The sequence below is a fragment of the Rhea americana genome, unplaced genomic scaffold (genome assembly GCF_003343005.1).
Source record: "Rhea americana isolate MKP2758 unplaced genomic scaffold, rheAme1 scaffold_97, whole genome shotgun sequence".
NCBI classification, from domain to species: Eukaryota; Metazoa; Chordata; class Aves; order Rheiformes; family Rheidae; genus Rhea; species Rhea americana.
In genome coordinates, this window is record NW_028187166.1 from 3,285,657 (window position 1) to 3,305,157 (window position 19,501).

At 52.1% G+C, this 19,501-nt stretch overlaps 1 protein-coding gene across 1 annotated transcript in view; it reads right to left on the minus strand.

Annotated features, from left to right (window-relative positions):
- Positions 1-9,690: 9,690 nt before the first annotated feature.
- PRRX2 (paired related homeobox 2) overlaps positions 9,691-19,501 on the minus strand; it is a 20,804-nt gene continuing 10,993 nt past the window's right edge. Inside the window, exons 2-4 of the mRNA XM_085325218.1 lie at positions 13,485-13,669; positions 13,091-13,269; positions 9,691-12,367 (exon numbers count right to left, since the gene is read on the minus strand). Coding sequence (XP_085181344.1) covers positions 12,232-12,367; positions 13,091-13,269; positions 13,485-13,669 — 500 coding nt within the window. The 3' untranslated portion in view covers positions 9,691-12,231. The remainder of the gene's footprint in view (positions 12,368-13,090; positions 13,270-13,484; positions 13,670-19,501) is intronic.

The window sequence follows — 19,501 nt, forward strand, 5'->3', positions numbered from 1 at the left end:
CCGGTTCATCCTCTTTTCTCATGCCAAGAAATGCAGCTTTGTTCCAGGAGGAGCTGGGGGAGTCTCACTGGAGGCAGGAGCCAGCCCATCGCAGCGAAGCCTCCCAGAGGACGTGGCAGGGTTTCAGCAGGTCCCAAAAAGCAGCAGATGTGGTTCTGTTTGCTGTGGCTTGGGCTGTGATCATCAGTGGTCTGCAAACGAACTGTACAAATGTATTTCTGTGTGAAGCCCTGCTCACAGACTGCCAACAAGGAAAAGAGGCTGCTCTGACCTTTTGGTCTCAGGCTCATTGTGGCAGGATGCAACACTGTGATTTGCCTGAGGTAGCCAGCAGAAACTGCTTAGCCCATAGAGAGCTGTACCCACATACAAAGCTCAAGGGACTGCACCTGGAAACATAGAGATGCTCACACAAAACAGAGATTTTGCAGTATGCATACAAAGCWTACTCCCAAGAGTGATATGTGCATCCACATGCCTGTAATGCTTGAAAATGCTTCTGGGCAGGCAAGAGATTTCCTCTTCTGTTTGCAGCATTTCTCTGGCTGCAGATTGGCCTTTTGCTATTCAGGGAATGTGCCGTGACCGCTTTGGGGGTGTTTTCTTTCAGCTGTTTCCTGCTGTCCACTGCTGCCAAGCCGTGTGCAGCATGGATTAGTGGGTTTTTGCAGAAAGCTCTGGAAACAAGTAGAGTGGCTTTGAATGTTCTCCCAAAGCTGTACCCCTGCAGGAGGAGGATACCACTGTTCTGTGGTGTCGTGTGAAAGCAGCTGTGTTGGAGAATAGAGGCTGGGACCAGCCTCTATATTGCAGGATAACAAACACTCCTAAGCATTTCTGCTGTGCAGCTGTCCTGAAGTGCTAAGAGCTGGTCCAGCAAACAGCAGCACGCAATGGAGCACCCCTTTAAAGGACAAGGTGGTAGGAAGCCTCTGTTGTTCAATGCCTCCTCCTTCCTCTGAGGGCAAGTCAGAAGGTTTTACTAAAATCACAGAGGAAAACTAGAACAAACAGGAAATAGATTCCCCTTCTACCTGTCCTAAGCACTAAAGTTCTTCCCTTAAGCCAACTTTCCTCTGAGATGCTCTTATCAAGATCTCGCTGAGCACCTGTCTGAATAAACCAAGGGGTAAAACTTGGATTTTAGGACATCACATCTGATGCTTTTGAACACTTGTGCAGCTGGGGTAGCAGCTTCTGTGCAGTAACTCCTAATTGTATGGTAGATGGGGCCTCAGACTAAACTCTTGGGTCAGGTTTGGAGCTGAGTGCTCTGCTGTCCTCCAGAGGAAGCAGGTCCACCTTGCACTGAAGGTAAGGAGTACTGCAGGCTCAGCAGTTTGCTTTTGGCTGCTTCTCATTTACACTGTCTCAACTCAACAGATGTCTGGATAATACCCTTTTTAACAAGCCTTTTTTTTTTTGCCTCACATGGTGAACAAGGTCTCGAACCTCTGTATATTTCTCTGCTGCTGCATATGCATCCTGGTGGCAGGAAGCAAATATTCCCAATAAAAACAAATTATTGTACTGTGATATATCCTTCCTTTGGGAGCAGCTGATGCAGCTGGGCAGCAGCTGGGGCCAGCCCCGGCCTCAGTGTGACAGCTCACCAGCTGTGAATGCTTAGCTAAAACCCACTGCAGAACTTAGAGTGCCCCAGGACTCCCAAAAGAGTCAGCACTTTGCTCTGAGCCCATTTGCCCTTCAGAGGAGCTCTTTTCCAAGTGTGCATGACCTTACAGGTATGCTGATCCTTTCAGTATAGCAGAGTTGGGAAACAGGAGTTGCAAAGAAGCTGTGCTTGGCTTTGCTTTCCAGAGTAGCAGGTTGTCACAGAGTTTGGAGTTCACCTGACTCCCTCCTGCCCYGGTTCCCTAGAAGCAGGCTCTCAGCATGAGATGTTTTTCTCTGAGGAAGTATTCTTCACACCTTGCTGGTGGTCAGCCAGGAATTTCTTCCCTGCAGAGCCAAGATGGTGCTTAAATCCTGGAGGGCTGGAGAGGTTCAGGTAAGACATGGTTGCTCTCCTTCCTGCACTTGCAACTTGCAAAGGAGTCTCTCATATTTTTGAAGTCAGCAGCCCCATCCTTTTCCTTGTAGAAACCTCATTTACCAGTTTTCCCACTATTTTCTTAAAACATTCATGTTTGGGAGGTGATGATCCATCTCTGTGCATTAGCTGATTGAGATGGATAAAATGGCTCCACTTGGAAGATTTGTCTTTTACTCAGTGTTTTTTGCTTTCAGTTAAGAAAGGAGACAGCTTTATAAAATGGACTCTCTCCAGTACATGTTGCATGTTGYTGTGTTTAGAGGTGAAGCTGAAATTGAGACTTTGGGATGGAAAGGAAAAAGCTGGGCCAGAGAAAACTCCAGCCSACAGAGGTGCCAGTTCCTTCAGCCTCCTCAAAAATCCCTTTTCAGTGCTTGGGGCTGAAGCCCTGCTCAGGGAAGCTGAGATTACATGCAAAGCTCTGCTTTCTTCTTCGTTTTTTTTCTTTTTATTAAAAAAATAAACCCTGCTGTACTGGCTGCAGGGAAAAGCTTGGGAATGTGAACTCTCCCAGCTCCAAAAAAACAAACAGAAAAAGTCCACAAGGCAAACTTCAGAAAGGCCCAACCATTGTGCTTATTTTGAAATGTTATGGAGGTTTGTGGGAGGCAGGACAGAGCCTGACCCTTAATTAGGCTGCCTGATCAGCCCCAAGAGTTACCAAGAGCTCTCCCAAGACAGAATTGGAAAGAGTCAGCTGGCTTTCCACCCCCCACCCCCATGGTACAGCAGGTGATGGTGGTTGTGTGCAGGTGGAAGTGATGAGTTAAAAGCATTCCCTGGAAAGCTGGTGCTGGCTTGGCAGGGGCAGCCAGTAGACTTGATACCTAGGACTTGGTGAGAAGAGGAGAGAGAGCTGATGGAGCTGGAGATCTTTCTCCCTCCCCCAAGGAGATTGGGCTTATTCACAAGTGCATGCGAAGCTCTTCTCCTCTGAAAAGAGCAGGATTCAAAGCAGCAAGGCATTCCCTGCTTACGCCACAAATCTCTTCCAGAGAGTGCCTTGACTCAGCAGTGTTTCCATGTGCTGTATGCAAGGCYATGCACAGTAGCTGTTACTAGCCTTCCTTGTCCATCTGGTTTTGTGCATTTGCATCTTAGTACACTGTATTTCCTGAATAACACACAACCTAGCGGAGCACCTAAATTCCTGCTCCAGCCTTTGTACAGGGGGAGGATGTGGCTGGCTGGCATCTCTTACAGCTCTCTCAGAGCTGGGATAGTGGTTGCATCTGGCAGTCTGCATGAGTTGTGGTGTGTGCATTACGTGTCCCAGCAATTTAGTTTTCAAACTAAAACGGTAACACTGCAAAACCCACTGGAGCCACAGAACTACAAAGTTTTGAGTGTGACTGCCTGCACGTCTTCCCTTCCATCCTCCCAAACCAAAGGTCTCTGCAGTTGTTGGCACCTTGCTGGTTTTCCTCCTCCAAAACCACTTTCCCCTCCCACCCGCTTCCATCCCGTTCAGCACCAGGATTCTTCCTACACCTCTGTTTTGGGCTTACCTCTGCCTGTATGGTGTACAGGGCTCCACAGATCTATCCTGTTAATCCAGACCTTTTCCCTCATAAGATCTGGGACCAAGCTCTCCTCTTAGATATTTCCTCATGGCAAACCACACAACCTTTTCYGCTCTCCAAATATCTCCTATTTCCTCTAGAAAATGTGAGGCTTTTCCATTTAGTATGGCAGAGTTTTGCTGTGCAAATCCATTTATTCCTCTTCAGGAGTACTCTTGTAAAACATAGGTAGAAGGACCCAAGTATCCCAAGAAGGACCAACTCTTTGAGTGTGRATGTTCCAGAGGTTAATCGCCTGGACAAAACAACAACGTTTCCCTGCTTGTATCTAGCCTTTACAAGGGTGAAGTTGGCACATGAAGAACTTTATCCACTGGGCTTTACCCTACTTACCTCTGGAGCTGGACTGCGAGATCTGCCCTGTTTGCAATGTTCCCTTCTGCCCAGCGGTGATGAAGGTGGCCTGGGGATGAAGTACTCTCAGCAGCTCCTGCCAGGGTGCAAGCTCAGTCGTGGGCTGAAATGCRGGCTGTGCACTGCTGTCCCTGAGTGCTCTCACATCCCATGGCACTTGGGTCAGCACCAACCCCTGGCAGGCAGTGCTGGTCTGTGACTGAGCATGCAGCAGAGGTTTTCCTGGGGAAGGGAGATCCTTTTCCTGGACAAAGGATCCCTGGATCCTTGGGACAGATGTGGAGCAGAATGACRTGATGGTCTGGGCACATTGGTGGTGGAGGGTCTCCAGATGTTTGTGGCCAGATGTTTGGGCTGGGGGGATCTCCCAAACTTTGCTAGTTGGAAAGGAGGAATGAGAGAAGGTGGGKTTTTTTTCTCCCCCCTAACCTTGCTGCTACCTGCACCTCTCCCTTTCCTTGGGAGGAAAAATAGGTAAAATAGAGTGAGAGTGTGTCTGGGCTCTGCACCCCTGAGTCCCCACGAATACCTGCATCCCCTTGAAGGCCTACTGGATGAACCCCAGCACCCCAAGTCTGCAAGACACCCTGCAGACATCCTGCTCCTATGAGTGATGTTGCAGCACCCTCGTGTGGCAGCCGACATGGCTGGGAGGGCCCACTGCATGGGGACACCAAGCACCCTCCTCTTGCCCACAGCCAGCCTCTTCCATGGTGCTGAGGCTTCCTCCATGGTGACCCCATCACACCTGCGTGCAATCAGCCCATGGGTTCAGAGGAGTTTGGGGTGGTAGATGCTGGTCGGATTCCTAGGGGAGCAGGCAGAGAGGCACAGGGTGCTTGTATTTACCTCTGCTCCCAGCAGCCTCTGAGGAGCAGGTAGATGTGAAGCTCTCCCTTATTTCCAGCCACGCTGCATGTCACCATGTAGTTTCTACTTGGCTTTTAACAACCACTACAAAGTGAATTTTGCCTCCTCCCTCTTTACCAAACTATCACAGAGCACTATACCACCAGTGATAGCTACTATCAAGCTGCTTCTTGTAGACTTCYGACAGGTTGCTTCCTTTTGGGGTTTGAAGCGGCAATGAGTAAAATATTAATTGCAGAGTGGAGATGCTCATTACAAACAGAGCGTAGAGCTCAGGCTGACCGTCACATCCCCCGGGACAGGAGGCACCCAGCTGTCAGCAGACAACACGTTCCTGTCATATGTGCATATGCTTCTCTGGCATCTAAAAGTAGGTGGTGTCAGCAAGATTCAGAGGGTCTATGAGCCTTCCCCTTGCCGCCAGAGGGAGAAGGATTCAGCACGACAGTAGCGGCAAGGGAGGATGTTTTAGCCGCTAGATGTCTGTATAATTCATTCTGGAGGGGAAAAAAACGGGCTGGCATCCCTGTAGTTCCCTGCTAGCTGGAAAATGTGAGCTCTGTTTTGTCTCACTGCCGTGGCAGCCAATGCTGATGACAATACAAAAYTGTTTTCATTTAAAATATTGCAGGGGCAAATTTCAATTTTTCATCAGTCCAAAAGTCATGTGCAGATATCAGGCTATGGGGTCAGAAACAAAAAATGGGGGTGCTAGAAAGTCCTTCTGTTAGCTGAAATTTGTCATTTGGGATTCAGCTGGTTGAAAAGCAAATGTTRCAGAGAAGGAAACACAATTTGCAAACAATGTTCTTGCAGGCTTCCTCCCAACCCCAAACCAGAGCCATGGTGTGTGGATGGACATCAGCTCTCCTACAGAAAGCTTTTGGTGAGTTCTGGTGGTGAATGACACCATGACAGACCACTTCACTGGAGGAAAAAATCTCTCTGTGCCAAAAAACCAGAGGAAGTAGCACAGTGCCTTYGAGCTCTTTTTCATTTGCAGCCTCYTTGCTGCAAATCCCTTGCCTGTGGAGAGCAGACCCTGTTCGGTGAACTGCAGCTTGCTGTACATGTCTATCTTCTGGTTTGCAGAGCAGTTAGAAATAGTCTATTGAGTCCTGGGAGCCTGCAGCCCATGGGTTGAAGCCCACTGATCTAGCTGGAGCTAAAGTTGAAGCTTGGACAGTTCAGGCAGGAAATAAGGGACATATTTCCAGCAGTTCATGGTAATGAGTCACTGGAGCAATCTGCCCTGGGATTTGCAAACTCTTCACTTCTAAGGGACTTTTAACTCAGGGCTGGATGTCCTCCAGAGGAGGCCACATGTTGAGGACATGAGGCTGCTGCTTGGGTGACATCCTCTGCCTGAGGTTAGGCACAAGGCTGGGCAAATGATCATTGTGACCTACATGTTATTTACTAAATGAGTAAATAAATAGTTACAAAGCATGAGCAACATAAAGCAGTTGGCGATGGTTATGTTGCTGGTGCATGGGGACCATGGCTCATTGAGCTGACCAGGAGGGCTTTGGGGACCTTCTCTTCCACACCCCAATTTTCTGATCCTGCTTTCACATTACAGGACACTGGTCTGTGATGGGAACTCTTGGGTGACAGCCAAAGACAGTAGCAGAAATSAGGCAGTAATGGGAGGCTTGGGGAGTGCAAAGTCAGAAGCAGGTGAGAGGGAGGCAGCAGCAGCTTCTCGCCTAGGAGATCAGGTTGGTAAACCATGTATCAGGTACCTTGAGTATCATCATGGCTTTGAGCACCAGCATAGCTCCAAGCACTATGCTGAGATCTTTCTCCTTTCCCTTGGTCCGGGAGTTGCCCACTGCCCCCAGAGCTGTTTGTCTGGCACTGGAGGCCACAAAGAGCTTTGTAGCTGCAACATGGAGATTTGTGCTTCTTTCAAGGTTTTTATAGTGTGTCCATGTGCTGGTTTTCCTCCCCTTGAACTGAAGAATGGATTGGAAAGGTGTACAAAAGCGCAGGCCGTTAGTGGGCCTGGAATGATGCCCAATTGAGTGGCTGTGCCAGAAACAGCACATGGGATGAAACGTGATGTGTCTCAGTCATCTCTGGGGAAAGTGGGGATGTGTCACTGTAAGGATCCTTCTTCAACTGTGTGGTCCAACAGGGTCYATATGCCATGAAGGCCATCAGCGAGTGGCAGTATGGAGGCTCTTGTTGTGAGGCAYTGGAACCCATGAGCTCTCTTGGGAGCAGAGCTCTTCTGAAAGCATGAGAGGAGCTACAGTTTTCCTGCATCTCTAGAGGGAATTTAGGATGGGTTGGGGAGGAGGAGGGTGACACAGAAGTCTTATAAGCAATACCCCAAAGGTTGGTTTGAGTGGGGTCTGCTGGCCACATTGCTGTTCAGCCTTGCAGTAGCAGCTATACTGGTGCCTGAGGGACAAAGTGGTACTGGTGGCTGCATGGCTGGGATGTGGCTGAGTGGAAGAGGGACGAAGCCAAATTCTCACACAAATAACTGGGAAATRATGGAGGTGAGCTGGAGATGAGAAAATGCTTTTAAAAAGCTATTTTGGGGGGATCTGCACTGGCCTGAGCTGCTCTGGACAATGGGAACTCTCTGTCCAGAGCTCATAGGGATGCGCTGGCCTGGGACTGCTTAACCTCCCGCCAGCAGTGAGAAGCAACGGAAAACTGAGGAAGGTATAAGAAATAAGGTAAATATAGGGTGTCCTTTGCCACATGAATCCTCCCTGCTTCTGGAACTCAGCAGGATAGCAATTTTCTGCACACACAGTTTAATCTCTGCTGTTTTTTACTGACACAGAAATCCACCCACCGTTAAGTTCTAACCCTCTTTGAATCCACTTCATATCTTTGATCTCCACAACATCCTGGAGCAATGGATTTCAGCCTTTTGTTGTGCTGCAGGTTTCTATGGCCATTGTAAGGAYGAGTTCTGTCTAATTTTCTCATCCTCTCCTCATAATTCCTGCCACTCAATCCGTTGTTTGACAGCTGCTGAGCTCCGCAACGGCCCGATGGTCCCACTTCCCTGCGAGGAAATGGCAGCAAGGGTCAGGCTTTTTTTTCCCTGCGTATTTCTTCATACCTTTCGGCATTGCATTTCCTCTGCTGTTTTGTAGCTCAAGCACGGTGAGGTCCTGGAGTTCTTTGCAGATAATGTTGTCTTTGGCTGCCAGRCTTCGCCTCGTCACCGCTTTCCTTCCGTGTTGACCGAATGCCCTGTGCCCACTCTGTGCGGTGGGCTTTGGCTCCTTGGGAAGCCCTCACCRATCCAGAAGCTGGTTGGTTATTTCCATCCTTTTGTTTTTCACTTCTTACCTCGTTATTCATGCAGAACCTGACTTTCCTTCCTGTTTCCCGATAGCTTGGTTCCTGGAGACGCCTGGAGGATAAGGCCTCCAAGGTGCCCAAGTATTACTTTGTTCCCCGTTCACATGCCAAGCCCAGTGTCAGCCTGACTGCCGGGACATGGCTGCAGTGACAGTGCTAGAGACCCAGCTCTGTTTCTCAGGTGCCTCCAGCTCCTGCAGCAGGCGTAGGCCCTCCGTGTTGTCCGTTTATAGTTCCCCAAGTCTTACTATAATTTTCTAGTGGTCTCTGCCATGAGTGTTCATTCCAGGAGGAAGAGACTCGTGCAACAGCCAGCCTGCCCCGATGGCTGTGAAGCCTAGTCAGTGGTCTCAGTCCCATTTACGATGCTGAATTTGACCTGGTAAKGTAGTGCTAAAGGGCTCTGCAGCCTGCTCCTGGCCCTGTCCCGTCTCAACCTGTTCCCTTGCTGCTGGAACTTCACAGGATAAAGTGGCCCCGCAGCCTAAACTGCTCTGCCCCAGAGACAGAGGGTGCTTAAATTCTGGTCTCATCTTGGTGAATAGATGCTGGTGCTAAAGCTGGCTGTATAGGTCTGTGTACCAGGAAGGGAGATGCTCTGGGTGGGAATGGGGATGCTGCTCTCCAGGTACTGGTYCCAGAGATGGTGTGCAAAACTGGACACATAGCAGCCCCCAGCATGTGGTGCCTGTGTTAGCACGAGCTCCCTGGCTATGAAATGGGAGGGGCTGGGAATCATGGCAGAGTGAGCACAGTGCGTTCCCCCATCACAGGAACTGGGCAGCCCTGTGCGACTGGCGTGGGGCAGGCTCTGAGCTCCAACACCCCCTTCAAACAGGGGCATTGCAAAGGGGCAAAGCAAACTGAGCCCTCTTCTCTAACACTCCCCTCCATATCCCATATTCATGACCCTGTAATGGAATCATATGAATCTGGCAAGGCCCTGCAATTAACTGCAACATGGGGCCTTCGTCAGGCAGTTTTCTGCGCCCCTCGAGGCAAATTTCCATCCCCTCTGAACGTCAGCTCCAGGTCTCTGAGCCTGAAGAATGCCCATAAATTTGGCTGCGGCAATGCAGTCCCTCTGCTCCGACCTGGCTCGGCTAGCAGAGGCTCAGTGCAGATCCTGGCTTGCCCGGCCAGGGAACAGCGCTGGAGACGGGTCCTTGGGGCAGGCCCTAGGGAGTGGGGGCAGGAATGATGCAAGGAACCATATTTGCAAAGGCAGCCTGGATGTCTCCCTCCCATCCCCTCAAAGCCCTACTAGAAACCTTCCTCTAATGCAAGGAATAGTAGTCGAGGGTRGGGGGAAATAAACTCTTGGCCGGACTCATTGCAGGCAGGAAGGTGGCCGGCTTTGCTAATCCTCACCCAGGAGCAGTCGATCGCCCCTGTCCATGCCACCCATGCTCGTCTGGGGCAGGTGGGGAAATCATCCTAGCTGCAGCCAGCAAGGGAAAGGCCACGTCCCTGTTGTGTGCGCAGACACATCTCTACTCAGTAAAATATTTATTCCTCCATTATTTCACAAGAGTTGTTTTTACAAAAAACCTTACAAAAATTTCCAAAACATAGACATGCAAAAAAAAAAAAAATCCATCATGGATCTTGTTACAAGTAATTGCAATGTACAAATAAAAAAGGAGAGGGAGTGAGCTTACATTACAATAATCCCTCCATCCTGATATCCTTCCATGGGTGCAATTTGTGTCTCATCTCTGCGAGACTTTGACACTGACAATCTGTGATAAGTTGCCAAGAGCATGGCAAAAGAGAGGCCCTAAGATTAGGCGTGAATGTTTTCAAATATATATACATATAGATACTTAGTGAAGAAATATTTATTCCCTGCTTTTTTTAGGTTTACAGAAATGGCATCTGCAAACTATTAAATGGGTTTATTTTCATTAATGCTCTCAAAGAGGCAATGACATTTATATCCCTGTGGTTTCATCTTGTGTAAGTGAAAAAAGAGCCCTGTGCTTTCCATGGGAATAGGAACCCCTGCATTCCCCTCCTCCTGCCCCAAGTGGAGTTTCTCATGGAGAATGTTTTGATCTGCAGTGACTCTGTTTCTTCCCCAGCTTGGTGCATCTTGGCTGTTGTGAGGTCTCTGCGTCGTGTCTCGCTGTGGTTGCAGCTCTCTGGGGTTCTTCATCTCCCCTTTCCTCCCCATTCCAGTCCAACTCAGTAGAGCCAGGAGAATAACCAGCCCCAGAAACAGGGGTGAGGGGTACAGTGTGAGTATTTAAGATGTTTTTTCTACCTAGATTGGATGGGCAGTGTCCATTGCATCCCCTCTGGTCACAGTACTTGGGGAGGAGAGCTCTGCTCCTGACCGTGATGAGTTTGCATTCAGTGGAGCAGCAAAGCCTGGTGTTGGGGGCTGTGTGACCGCCCAGGCACAGCTTCAGCCCACAGTGGAGGGGCCGCATGCTCCTCTCCCATCTCTGCCCCTGGCCCCTCGTGCTAGTGAGATGGGAGTGGAGGTTGGGGCAGCCCAGGGTGGCACTGCTGGCAGCAGCACCCAAGGGGCCAGGCCCCTCAGCTGCTGAAACGCATGAGTCTCTGCATCTCAGCTCAGCGAAATGGCCTCCAGTTTTGGGTAAATTCCCCAATCCAAGCAGGTGTTGTTTGGGTGAAGCAGAGGGTTGCAACCTCAGCAGAAGGGCCAAGAATGGATGGAGKCTGAGGGCTCTTCTCTCTGCAGCTGAGCCCTATGTGTGTGGGATACAGGACTGGGTGGTGTAACTGGGGTGAGGTTGCCCATATGGTGGGAAACTCTTGAGGGCCCTCGGTCCAGGTCCCTTTCCCTAGCATGGCTATTTTAAACCTTTCCCACCAGAGCAGGGCACCAAGGGCTCTCCCAGGCCCTGTGCTGATCCCAAGTGCCCACATCCCACCTTGCAATCAAGAGCCCCTTCGTTCAGCTATGTGGTGGGGTGGGGAATGGGGAAGCCATTTCCTTTCTGGAATAATAATAATAATAATAAAAAAAAAAACATGGAGTTGCCAGCCCCAGACTCCTAAACACATCTGTGGAGCTGCCGAAGGGGAGGCTGTGCCTCCGGAAGACGAAGCCTGCTTTGCCGTTGGCACGAAGTGCTGGGAGCCGCCTACTCAGCTGAAACCAACAGCTTTTTCCAATTTTCTCTTTCCCTGGGACGGTTCAATGACCTGGGGCTCTGCAGAATCGCTGGCAAATTCATCGACTCAGAGCAACAGGGTCTGTTTGGAGCACTATCATGCCCTCCCAGCTAGCAGGAGAGCTCACAGACTTGGATTGAGTGTTTCGAGATGCTCCAGCTGTCCTCGCCTCTCTGGGAACAGGTAAAGCCTGACAGCACTGCTCTGTGCTGACACAGGTAGCTCCTAAATGCAGGCAGTGTGGTGCAGGGGGACAGCCAAGGACATGTACTGCAGAGGGGGCATCATTGGCTTGTAAAAGTCTCTCTCAAGCATTGCAGTCTGGTGATGTACAAATCGGTGAACGTGCTTCAGCCACGCTATTGAGTAACGCAAGTCAGATTGCTGCACAGTCGCGGTGCAGCGACAGCCCAGAGGAAAGGGGGCTCTATACAACAGCCTCTTGCAGTGTCGTGATCCTCCCACCACTGACTGTTGTCCCTGTGGGAGGAGAAGACCCAATAACTCTTTGGCTCTCCAGGCAGGATACCCAAATTGGTCAAAACCAATAGTCCAAGATCCTTCCATGTTTGGAAGCAAATTCTTGTTAACTTGGCAAGTGTGTTTATCCTCGAAGAGTGCGGGGGGTATGTGTGTGTATATATAGCCTTTATTATAAGGGTGTGTGGAAAAGCAAGTTTCTAACCAAGTTTGCTCCATATGTGTCTATAATTATGTGCCACTTTGGACTGGGACTGACTCTACCTTCAAAAGGGAAGAGGAAAGGAGAGGTGCTGAGACACTGGATGAGTGGCATTTGGGTTGGGCGGACGCTGAGTTCGTTCTAGACCGGCACAGGAGCTCCACACTGATATCTTGGATGAGGGCACCAGGGGTATTTTGCCCCAGTCAGTTCACAGTTGGCACCTGGTTCTGATGCAGGCTGAACTCTTTGGCTTTGAGGCGTAGGCTGGCGATGCTGTTGGCCATATTCACTCCTTGGGTGGGTGTTGCGGTCCCACTTGAGCTGTAGGATGGCACAGTGCTGCAAGAGAAAGAGAGTGGGAGGAATGAAATTCCAGTGCTGCCCAAGGAAAAGCCCAATGCCTGTGGCAGCTCTGGAGCTAAAGAGCACCATCGGCTTCATTCATTTTGGGATTGCTGACAACCTGAGCTTTCTTGCTCTTTTCCCAGGCCACATTGGCTTTTCTCTGTTAGAAGACATTTTCACAAGAGCAGTCAAGATTTTAGCATTTTTAAGTCACTGAATGCATGTGGAAACCCCTCCAAAAATGTGGCAGGAAGTTCTGCCTCTAGCTTTTGGACAAGATGGCAGGACACCCAGAGCTGGCAACCAAAGAAGGGACCTGTTTCACTTCCCCCGCGCTGAGATACGGGAAGGGTCAGCATGACGCCAAGTGAATCCCTCAGGAGGACTGTGCCCCTGGTCTGAGATGCATGGATGTAGGGAAAATCTGCAGTGGGAACTTCCACAAAGCCTGTTCTGTGGTTGATGGAGGACACATAGCTGGGGGACCAGCACTGAAACAGGTTCCAAAATCAAAGCCAGATGGGCTTCTTGGCCGGTCCATCTTCATTTCTAGCTCCTCCATCTCTCTTTCATTCCCCTAAAACTTCCTGTGTCCTCGCTAGCAGCACAGGGCTGCGTTCCCTCAGGGAGCTGTCTTTAGACACTTGCCCCAAGGCACATGCCCTCCCTCCTGTCCTTCCTATGCAAGGCATAGCTCCCTRCAAAACTTGGACTTACCTGTACGGAGAAGTGCTGGTCCAGGAGAGATATTCTGGGGTCAGAGCAGTGGGCCGTGGGGCCATGGGCTGTTCAATGGCTGCTTCTTGGCTGTAGGATTTGAGGAGTGAAGCTGATCTATTGGCCAACATTGCCCTCTCGTTTCGGCGAAACTTGGCCCTCCGGTTCTGAAACCAGACCTGGGAGGGGAGGGARCGGGGTTAGTGTGGCTGGGCACAGAGTGGGGCCTTGCGAGTTTGTTTCTTGTGGTGCAGGAGCGAGCACAGATGTCCCCAAATCCCTCCTACCAGCCCCAATTTTGCTCACACTGGTGTGAGGGAGGGGATGGTCCCTGTTCTTGCAAGGAGACCAGGGGCAGAGGGTTTTTTCTTCTCCCACACAAACCTTTGCTCACCTGGACTCTTGCCTCGCTGAGGTTTACCCTCCTCGCCAGCTCTTCTCGCACGAAGGCATCGGGGTAGTGTGTCCTCTCAAAGACTCTCTCCAGAGCCTGGAGCTGGCTGCTGTTGAATGTGGTGCGGTTCCTCCTCTGTTTTTTCTTCCTCTTAGTCGCCCCGCGGCTCGGGCTCAGACTCTCGCCTGGGGAAAAGACAAAAGAGGCAGCTTGTGGATCAGATCTGTGCGCGAATGTGCCACCCCTCTGATGCCGTGTCCCGTGCGTGCACTGCACRACAGCCTGGGTCGCGCTCCTCGCGCTCAGCAAGGCCAGGCTTGAGCCTTCCTTGAGAGGACTGCAATGATCTGCTCRATTAACAGCAATACTATCCACTGGTATGTGTAATTTCATGGGGAGCAGGGAGCAATGTGCATACAACCATATGAATTTTGACCGTGAGAATCAAAACCTATTTCAGAATCTGCTGGAGTTTAGCATTAAGATCAAAATTTGCAAAGATCTAAGGGTTTTTAGTGTCCAATTAAAACTTCCCCGGGGCCTGATTTCGAATACTAGTCTCCCTGGGCTTGACCGAGGCCGAGCAGCACTTGTCCTGAACTGCTGCAGTTGTATCCCACAACCACCCTCTGTCAAGGACACTTCTGCAGTGATACACCTTGGGCTTGGCTCTTCCTAGGGGTTTAGGTCAAGCTTTCCATGGCAAAAGAAGTTGGAAGCCAAAAAGCCTTTGAAATCTTGGTCCCAGCTGTCAAACTCCAGCAGCTTCTGAAATTCTGGCTGCAGCGTGTCTACGCAAGGTGATACAGGACTGTAATCAGGCAGTTGCTCATGAAAAATCATCCCTTTGTAGGTAGGAACCAATGCTACCATGTTACTTGGAGTTCAGCTTCCGCGGGGTTCATTTCTGACTTTGTTGGCTCACAGAAACATGAAGCTGAGGGTGTAATTTGGTTTTTCAGTATTGATCTTGGGCTTTCAGCCAGTCTGAGATTAATCTTCTCTTTTCATATTATCAGATTAGGTAAATTTATGAAGTCTTCTGAGATACCCAGTTAGTTGCCTGTAAAGCCTTCATGGGGAATACATCTCACTGGTTTTCTTCTGTGTAGAGGTACTGCTTAATTATTCTTTCCCTTAATAAAGCATCTGGATCCAATCTGTACCTACCAGTGGGAAAGTATTTTTTGAATTTTTTGAAATTTTGAATTTTTATGACATTGCTCTGATTCATAGCAGGGTTATATTGGGAGTTTCTGCTCTGTATCAAAACTAGAGGTTCTGATGGCAGGTAATATTGTTCCCTGAATATGCTGAAGCTGTAAGCTAATGAGCTATCTTGATACTTATTAAATAGACGTGCAGCATTTTCAGATGATACTTGAGCAAGTAACAAAATCTACTGGAAGGGATATTAGCTCTCCTGCTTCAAGATATCATCTAACTGTTGAGTTAGGAGGAAACTYCATGTTCCAAGATCTTCAGGGCCAGAAAAACCTACCTGGGCCTTAATTCTGAATAACTGAAGCCATAAAAATGTCACCAAGTTCTTCATCAAGTCCTTAAAGTCCATTTATGCCAGAGTGTATCACTGTCAAGGGCTATCCCATCCTGCTATGAGCCTTGAGCAGCAGAGAGACCCAGATGCCTGTGGGCAAGTTATCCTGGGGACTAATCCCACCTCTGCCAAAAGCAGGATCCAAATTTTTACCTGCTGCAGAGTTTCTTGCACCTTTCTCAAATGCATTGCTGACCTATGCCAATGCCGCGTTTTAGTGCCAAACAGGAGCCACTCCCAGGGAAGCAGCAGCCAAAGTGGCAGAGAAGCAAAGGTTAAATTTATTTCCAGCATTGGCAGTGGACTTGTGGAAAGAGCAGATTGCCTCTCTAGAGAGGATCTGTGCCAGAGCCTGGGAACGCTGGGTGCCTTGAACACCATGACCCATTAAGGGCCTACGCATCACGCGGGGAGGAGGCACTGGCCCACGTGGGGATGTGGCAGCCCAACCTGGACGCTGCCGTCTGCCCCGTGTCCTATCCGTGGGTGCCCACCTGGGCGCTGCACCATTTTAGCCGTGGTGGGGCCAAGCTGCTGGGACCACGGAGCAAGGAGAGCATCCTGGGACTGGAAGAGATGGCTGGGAAGAAAAGCAGCTCTGTCTGGCTCCCATGGCCTCACTTCAGCCGTTAGAGCTGGGCAAAGCTTTTCCTGAGCCTCCTCTTTGGTCTTCAAACCCCAGGCACTTTTGATACTTTGCTGGCCATCGCCATCTCCCCAGGCCGGTAACGGACGGTGCTTTTGCGTTTGGGACGTGGGCGCTCTTGGTGGGGGAAGGATGCATGAACAGCGCCGGGTCTGAACTACGTGCCGATTTGAGGCTGCCCGTTCCCTGCAGACCACAGGCTGCCCTTCACCGCGGTTCATGCCTAAAGGCTCACAAATAAAATTCCGCGAATTCCCTCCAGCCCGGGTTTCTGCAGTTTCAAATGTTCTGCCAGTCTCTGCTTTCCAGTTGCCCCTTTTAGTTAAGCTCCTTTTTTGGTCCTGTTTTCCTTCAGCAAGCTAACGAGCTGCTGGATTAAAATACAAAAGTCAAGTCATGGTTGTCCCTGAGCCTTCCAGGAACCTGGGATCCAAACGGGAACCATCCGTGCTGGGAAAGGCCTGCAAAATTTAATAGGGCGAGAGAGGTTTCCTTGAGGGTTTATGACCGCCCTGCAGAGCTCCGGGRGAAATTGCAGCATGGGGCTGGGTTCAGGACAGGCGACCACCAAGGGCACCTTCTGTCCCCCACTGAACTCRTTTGTAGGAATGATTTCAACAGAACCCTTTTAAATATATAAATAACATTTATAACCCTCACTTGGTTTCATCACGATTTAAAATCTGGCTATAAGACTTTTTCCATAAGCGATGGCTTCTCTCATCCGCCTTAATTTAGCTGAAAGAAAGGATGAGGTGAAAAGATTGTCTTAAATTAACCCTCAGACTGGCTCCGTGGGCTCCGGTCCCATCTCCGGCCGCTTTTTATCTCCCCGAACCGGCGAAGGCAGCGGCTAAAGGGACGCGGACGGCAGCAGGAGAGAGGCAGGCTGCGCGCCGGAGCAGCGGTGCCGAGCCGCGCCGGGGCCGAGCGGGAGCGGGAGCAGGAGCGCGTGCGGCGGGGTCCCTGCGGCGCCGGGGCTGCCCGGCTCCGGCGTGCTCTGCCGAGCCCCCGGCGCGTTCGAGGGAGATCCTGCTCCCGAACCACAAGACCGCGCRGGACCTTGCAGGGGACCTCTCAGAGGCTGCTGCCAGCTGCCAAAACCCTTCCCCAAACGCTCCCGGAAAAATAGCCGCGTCCCAGCGGGGCTCCCGGCTCCCCGCCGAGTCCCCCGCGGCGTCTCAGCTGGTTTCTCGCCCGGAGGCAGCTCGGTGCCCAGCTCCACGTGCCGGCCCCTCTCGCTTGCTCGAGGACGGGACGGGGTAACGAAGCCGCGTCTCCTCCCCGTCGGCTCACGCACCGGCGCCCTCCCCGCGCCGCGGCGTTGCGGGACCGGGGAAACGCCGCGCTCGCTGCCGGCGGCGCCCGCCTGACAGGTTTACGGCGTGCAAAGCTTCCGTGAAAAGACACCTTAACAGAAACCAGCGGCGCGAAAACGAACGGCYGCAGCCGGGTCGGGCCGCAGCCGCTGCAGCGGTTGCTTCCAGCGGAGGCACGGGAAAGCGTTTCCCCTCCCCGATGGTTCTCCAAGAATAAGACTTCTTAACTGAAGTCAAAAATAGCTCGGCACCGTGTTTCTTTTGCCCCGTGAAGGACCTGCTCGGGGCAGCTATGGAAAAAACTTGAGCCTTTGCGTCTCTCAGTTGTAATTTGGGGGGTCAATCAGCAGCTGGGGCTGCGGTGCCCGTGCGCCCCGGGGTGCTGGAGGYGGCTCGGACGTCGCCGGGTCCCCCGCGGCGATGCCCGACCCCGGGCAGCGCTGCCTCCCCGGGGCTCGCGGGCGGGCGAGGGCCATGCACCGAGCCCCGAAGGGCCCCTCCGTGCCGGCTGGGCCGGGAGCATCGACGCGATCAAGTCCGGGCCGTGCGCTTGTAGGAAAACCGCCCCGCGTCGGGGGAAGCTGGGGGGGGGAGCGCCCGGTCTTGCACCATTTGCRACGGCGATGGACCAGCGCCGCTGGGTCAGAGCCGTGCTGATTGAGCGGCGCGCGAGCCGAGCCCGCCTCTCCGGCTCTTGCCCTTTTTCTCCGCGCTTTCACGGCTTTTCTGCGGGAATCGCTTGCCGGGCTGCGGCTCGTCTCCTTGCCAAGGGAGGGCCTCAAACTGGCAGGTCTTGGACGCCTCCCGTGCAGCCAGCAGGCGGGTGTTGTAAATAGGTAATTCTCACTGGATTTCCACCGAGGCTTCAGATTTGACTTACGACCTCCATTAGCGAGCGATAAACGCCCTCGGTGCAGCTGCGCTCCGGCCCGACCAGGCGCTGCCGGCGTTGGGAACGCCGCCGGCCGCCCGCGAGCCTGCGCTCCGGGGGCCGCAACGTCCCGCTCTCCCGGTCTCCCGCCCCGCTCCTCGGCGGCCGGAGCTTCCCGCCGCGGGGCGAGCTGCCCTCGGCCGGCCGCCTGCCCGGCGGCATCCCGGCGGCGGGAAAGCCCTCTCCTCCCCGGCGGATGCTGCAAAATCCCCCTCCTTTCGTGGGTGACCGCGAGGGTGACAAATATCCTCTCCCCTCCGCTGCCGCTGCCCCGCGGACTTTGCCGGGAGGGAAGCGACTTCAGAGCGCCCTTGCAAAAAGTCAAGGCTACTTCCCTTCCAATTTGCTTCATTTTCCATTGCAGCACGGACCCAGAGCCACGGTTTTCTGCCGTTAAATTATTTCACACGTTCCATTTATGCGGGAGCAGTTTGCCAAAGACCTTTTAAGCTTTACATTTTTCACCCACCCTGCCCCAGCCAAGTGATCACATCTTCTGTACAAGTTACTTCCCTTCTCCTCCTCTAACAGCAGGGTTTTTTTCTTCTTCTTCTTCTTGGGTATAATTTAAGGGTTGAAATAGCCTGCAGGGAATTAGCTGTAAATTCTTCCTAAGACAAATAAATTCAGCCCTCTAAGTTTCTACGTTTTTTCAAACTGTTGAGAGACGTTTTGGGTTTGTTTTACTTGAAATAATGATCATGGCGTATCTGACCCTCAGGCTGCGGCCGGCTCTAACCAAATAAATAGCTTTTATTAATTAAGGTTTATCCTTAACAAATAAAACCCCAATTTGATCTCGGCCGGCTGAATTAGCAAAAATAAACAACTGGTTCTCTGGGCACTTGATGTGGATTTAACAAATTAACGCTGGGCCTTCATCAGGGAAGCCGCGGGGTGGTGGAGGCCTTTTACAGCCAAGAAATCCTTTGGAAAAACAATGTCTTTCGTTTCTCCCGTGGTCTCTCTCCGTAAACACGCGCGCCGCCTTCGTCCCTGCCCGGAGCCCGGGGAACCGGCGGCGCCGTCCCCGAGAGCCCCGCGCGCGAGGGGCTGGCGCGGTCCTCGGGCCCTCGCCGTCGGGAGGCAGCGCGTCCCCGGCCTCCACCCGGCGCAGCCTCGGCCTCGCCGTGCCCCGCGCCCCGGGCCGTCCCTCCGCCGCCCGTTCCCCCCTTTTTTTTCCCCCCCGCCGCCCAGCTCCCACCGGAGCCGCGAGCGCGGGATGCGCTGCGGCCGCGGCCCCCGGCGAGCCTTCCCGGAGAGAAGCGCCGCGGAGGCAGGGGAGAGGCCGGGGGGGTCCAAATGTGCTGAGTCCTAAGGAAACTTTCTCGGCTCGAGCGGCGCGCGTGAAGAATTTAAGAGCGGGGCAAGCCTCAGCTACTGGAGAAACATTACAGCGAAATGTTTCCGAGGATGTTTCACCTCATTAATTGTGAAAAAACTGAAACGCTGACACGGTTTTACAGGCTGCCAGTTTTGCTAGGGAAAAAGCGTCTCCGCTGAGCCGGAGCAGCGCGAGCCGGCACCGCGGCCGCGGCCGGGGCCCTGACGCCCGGGCCCGGG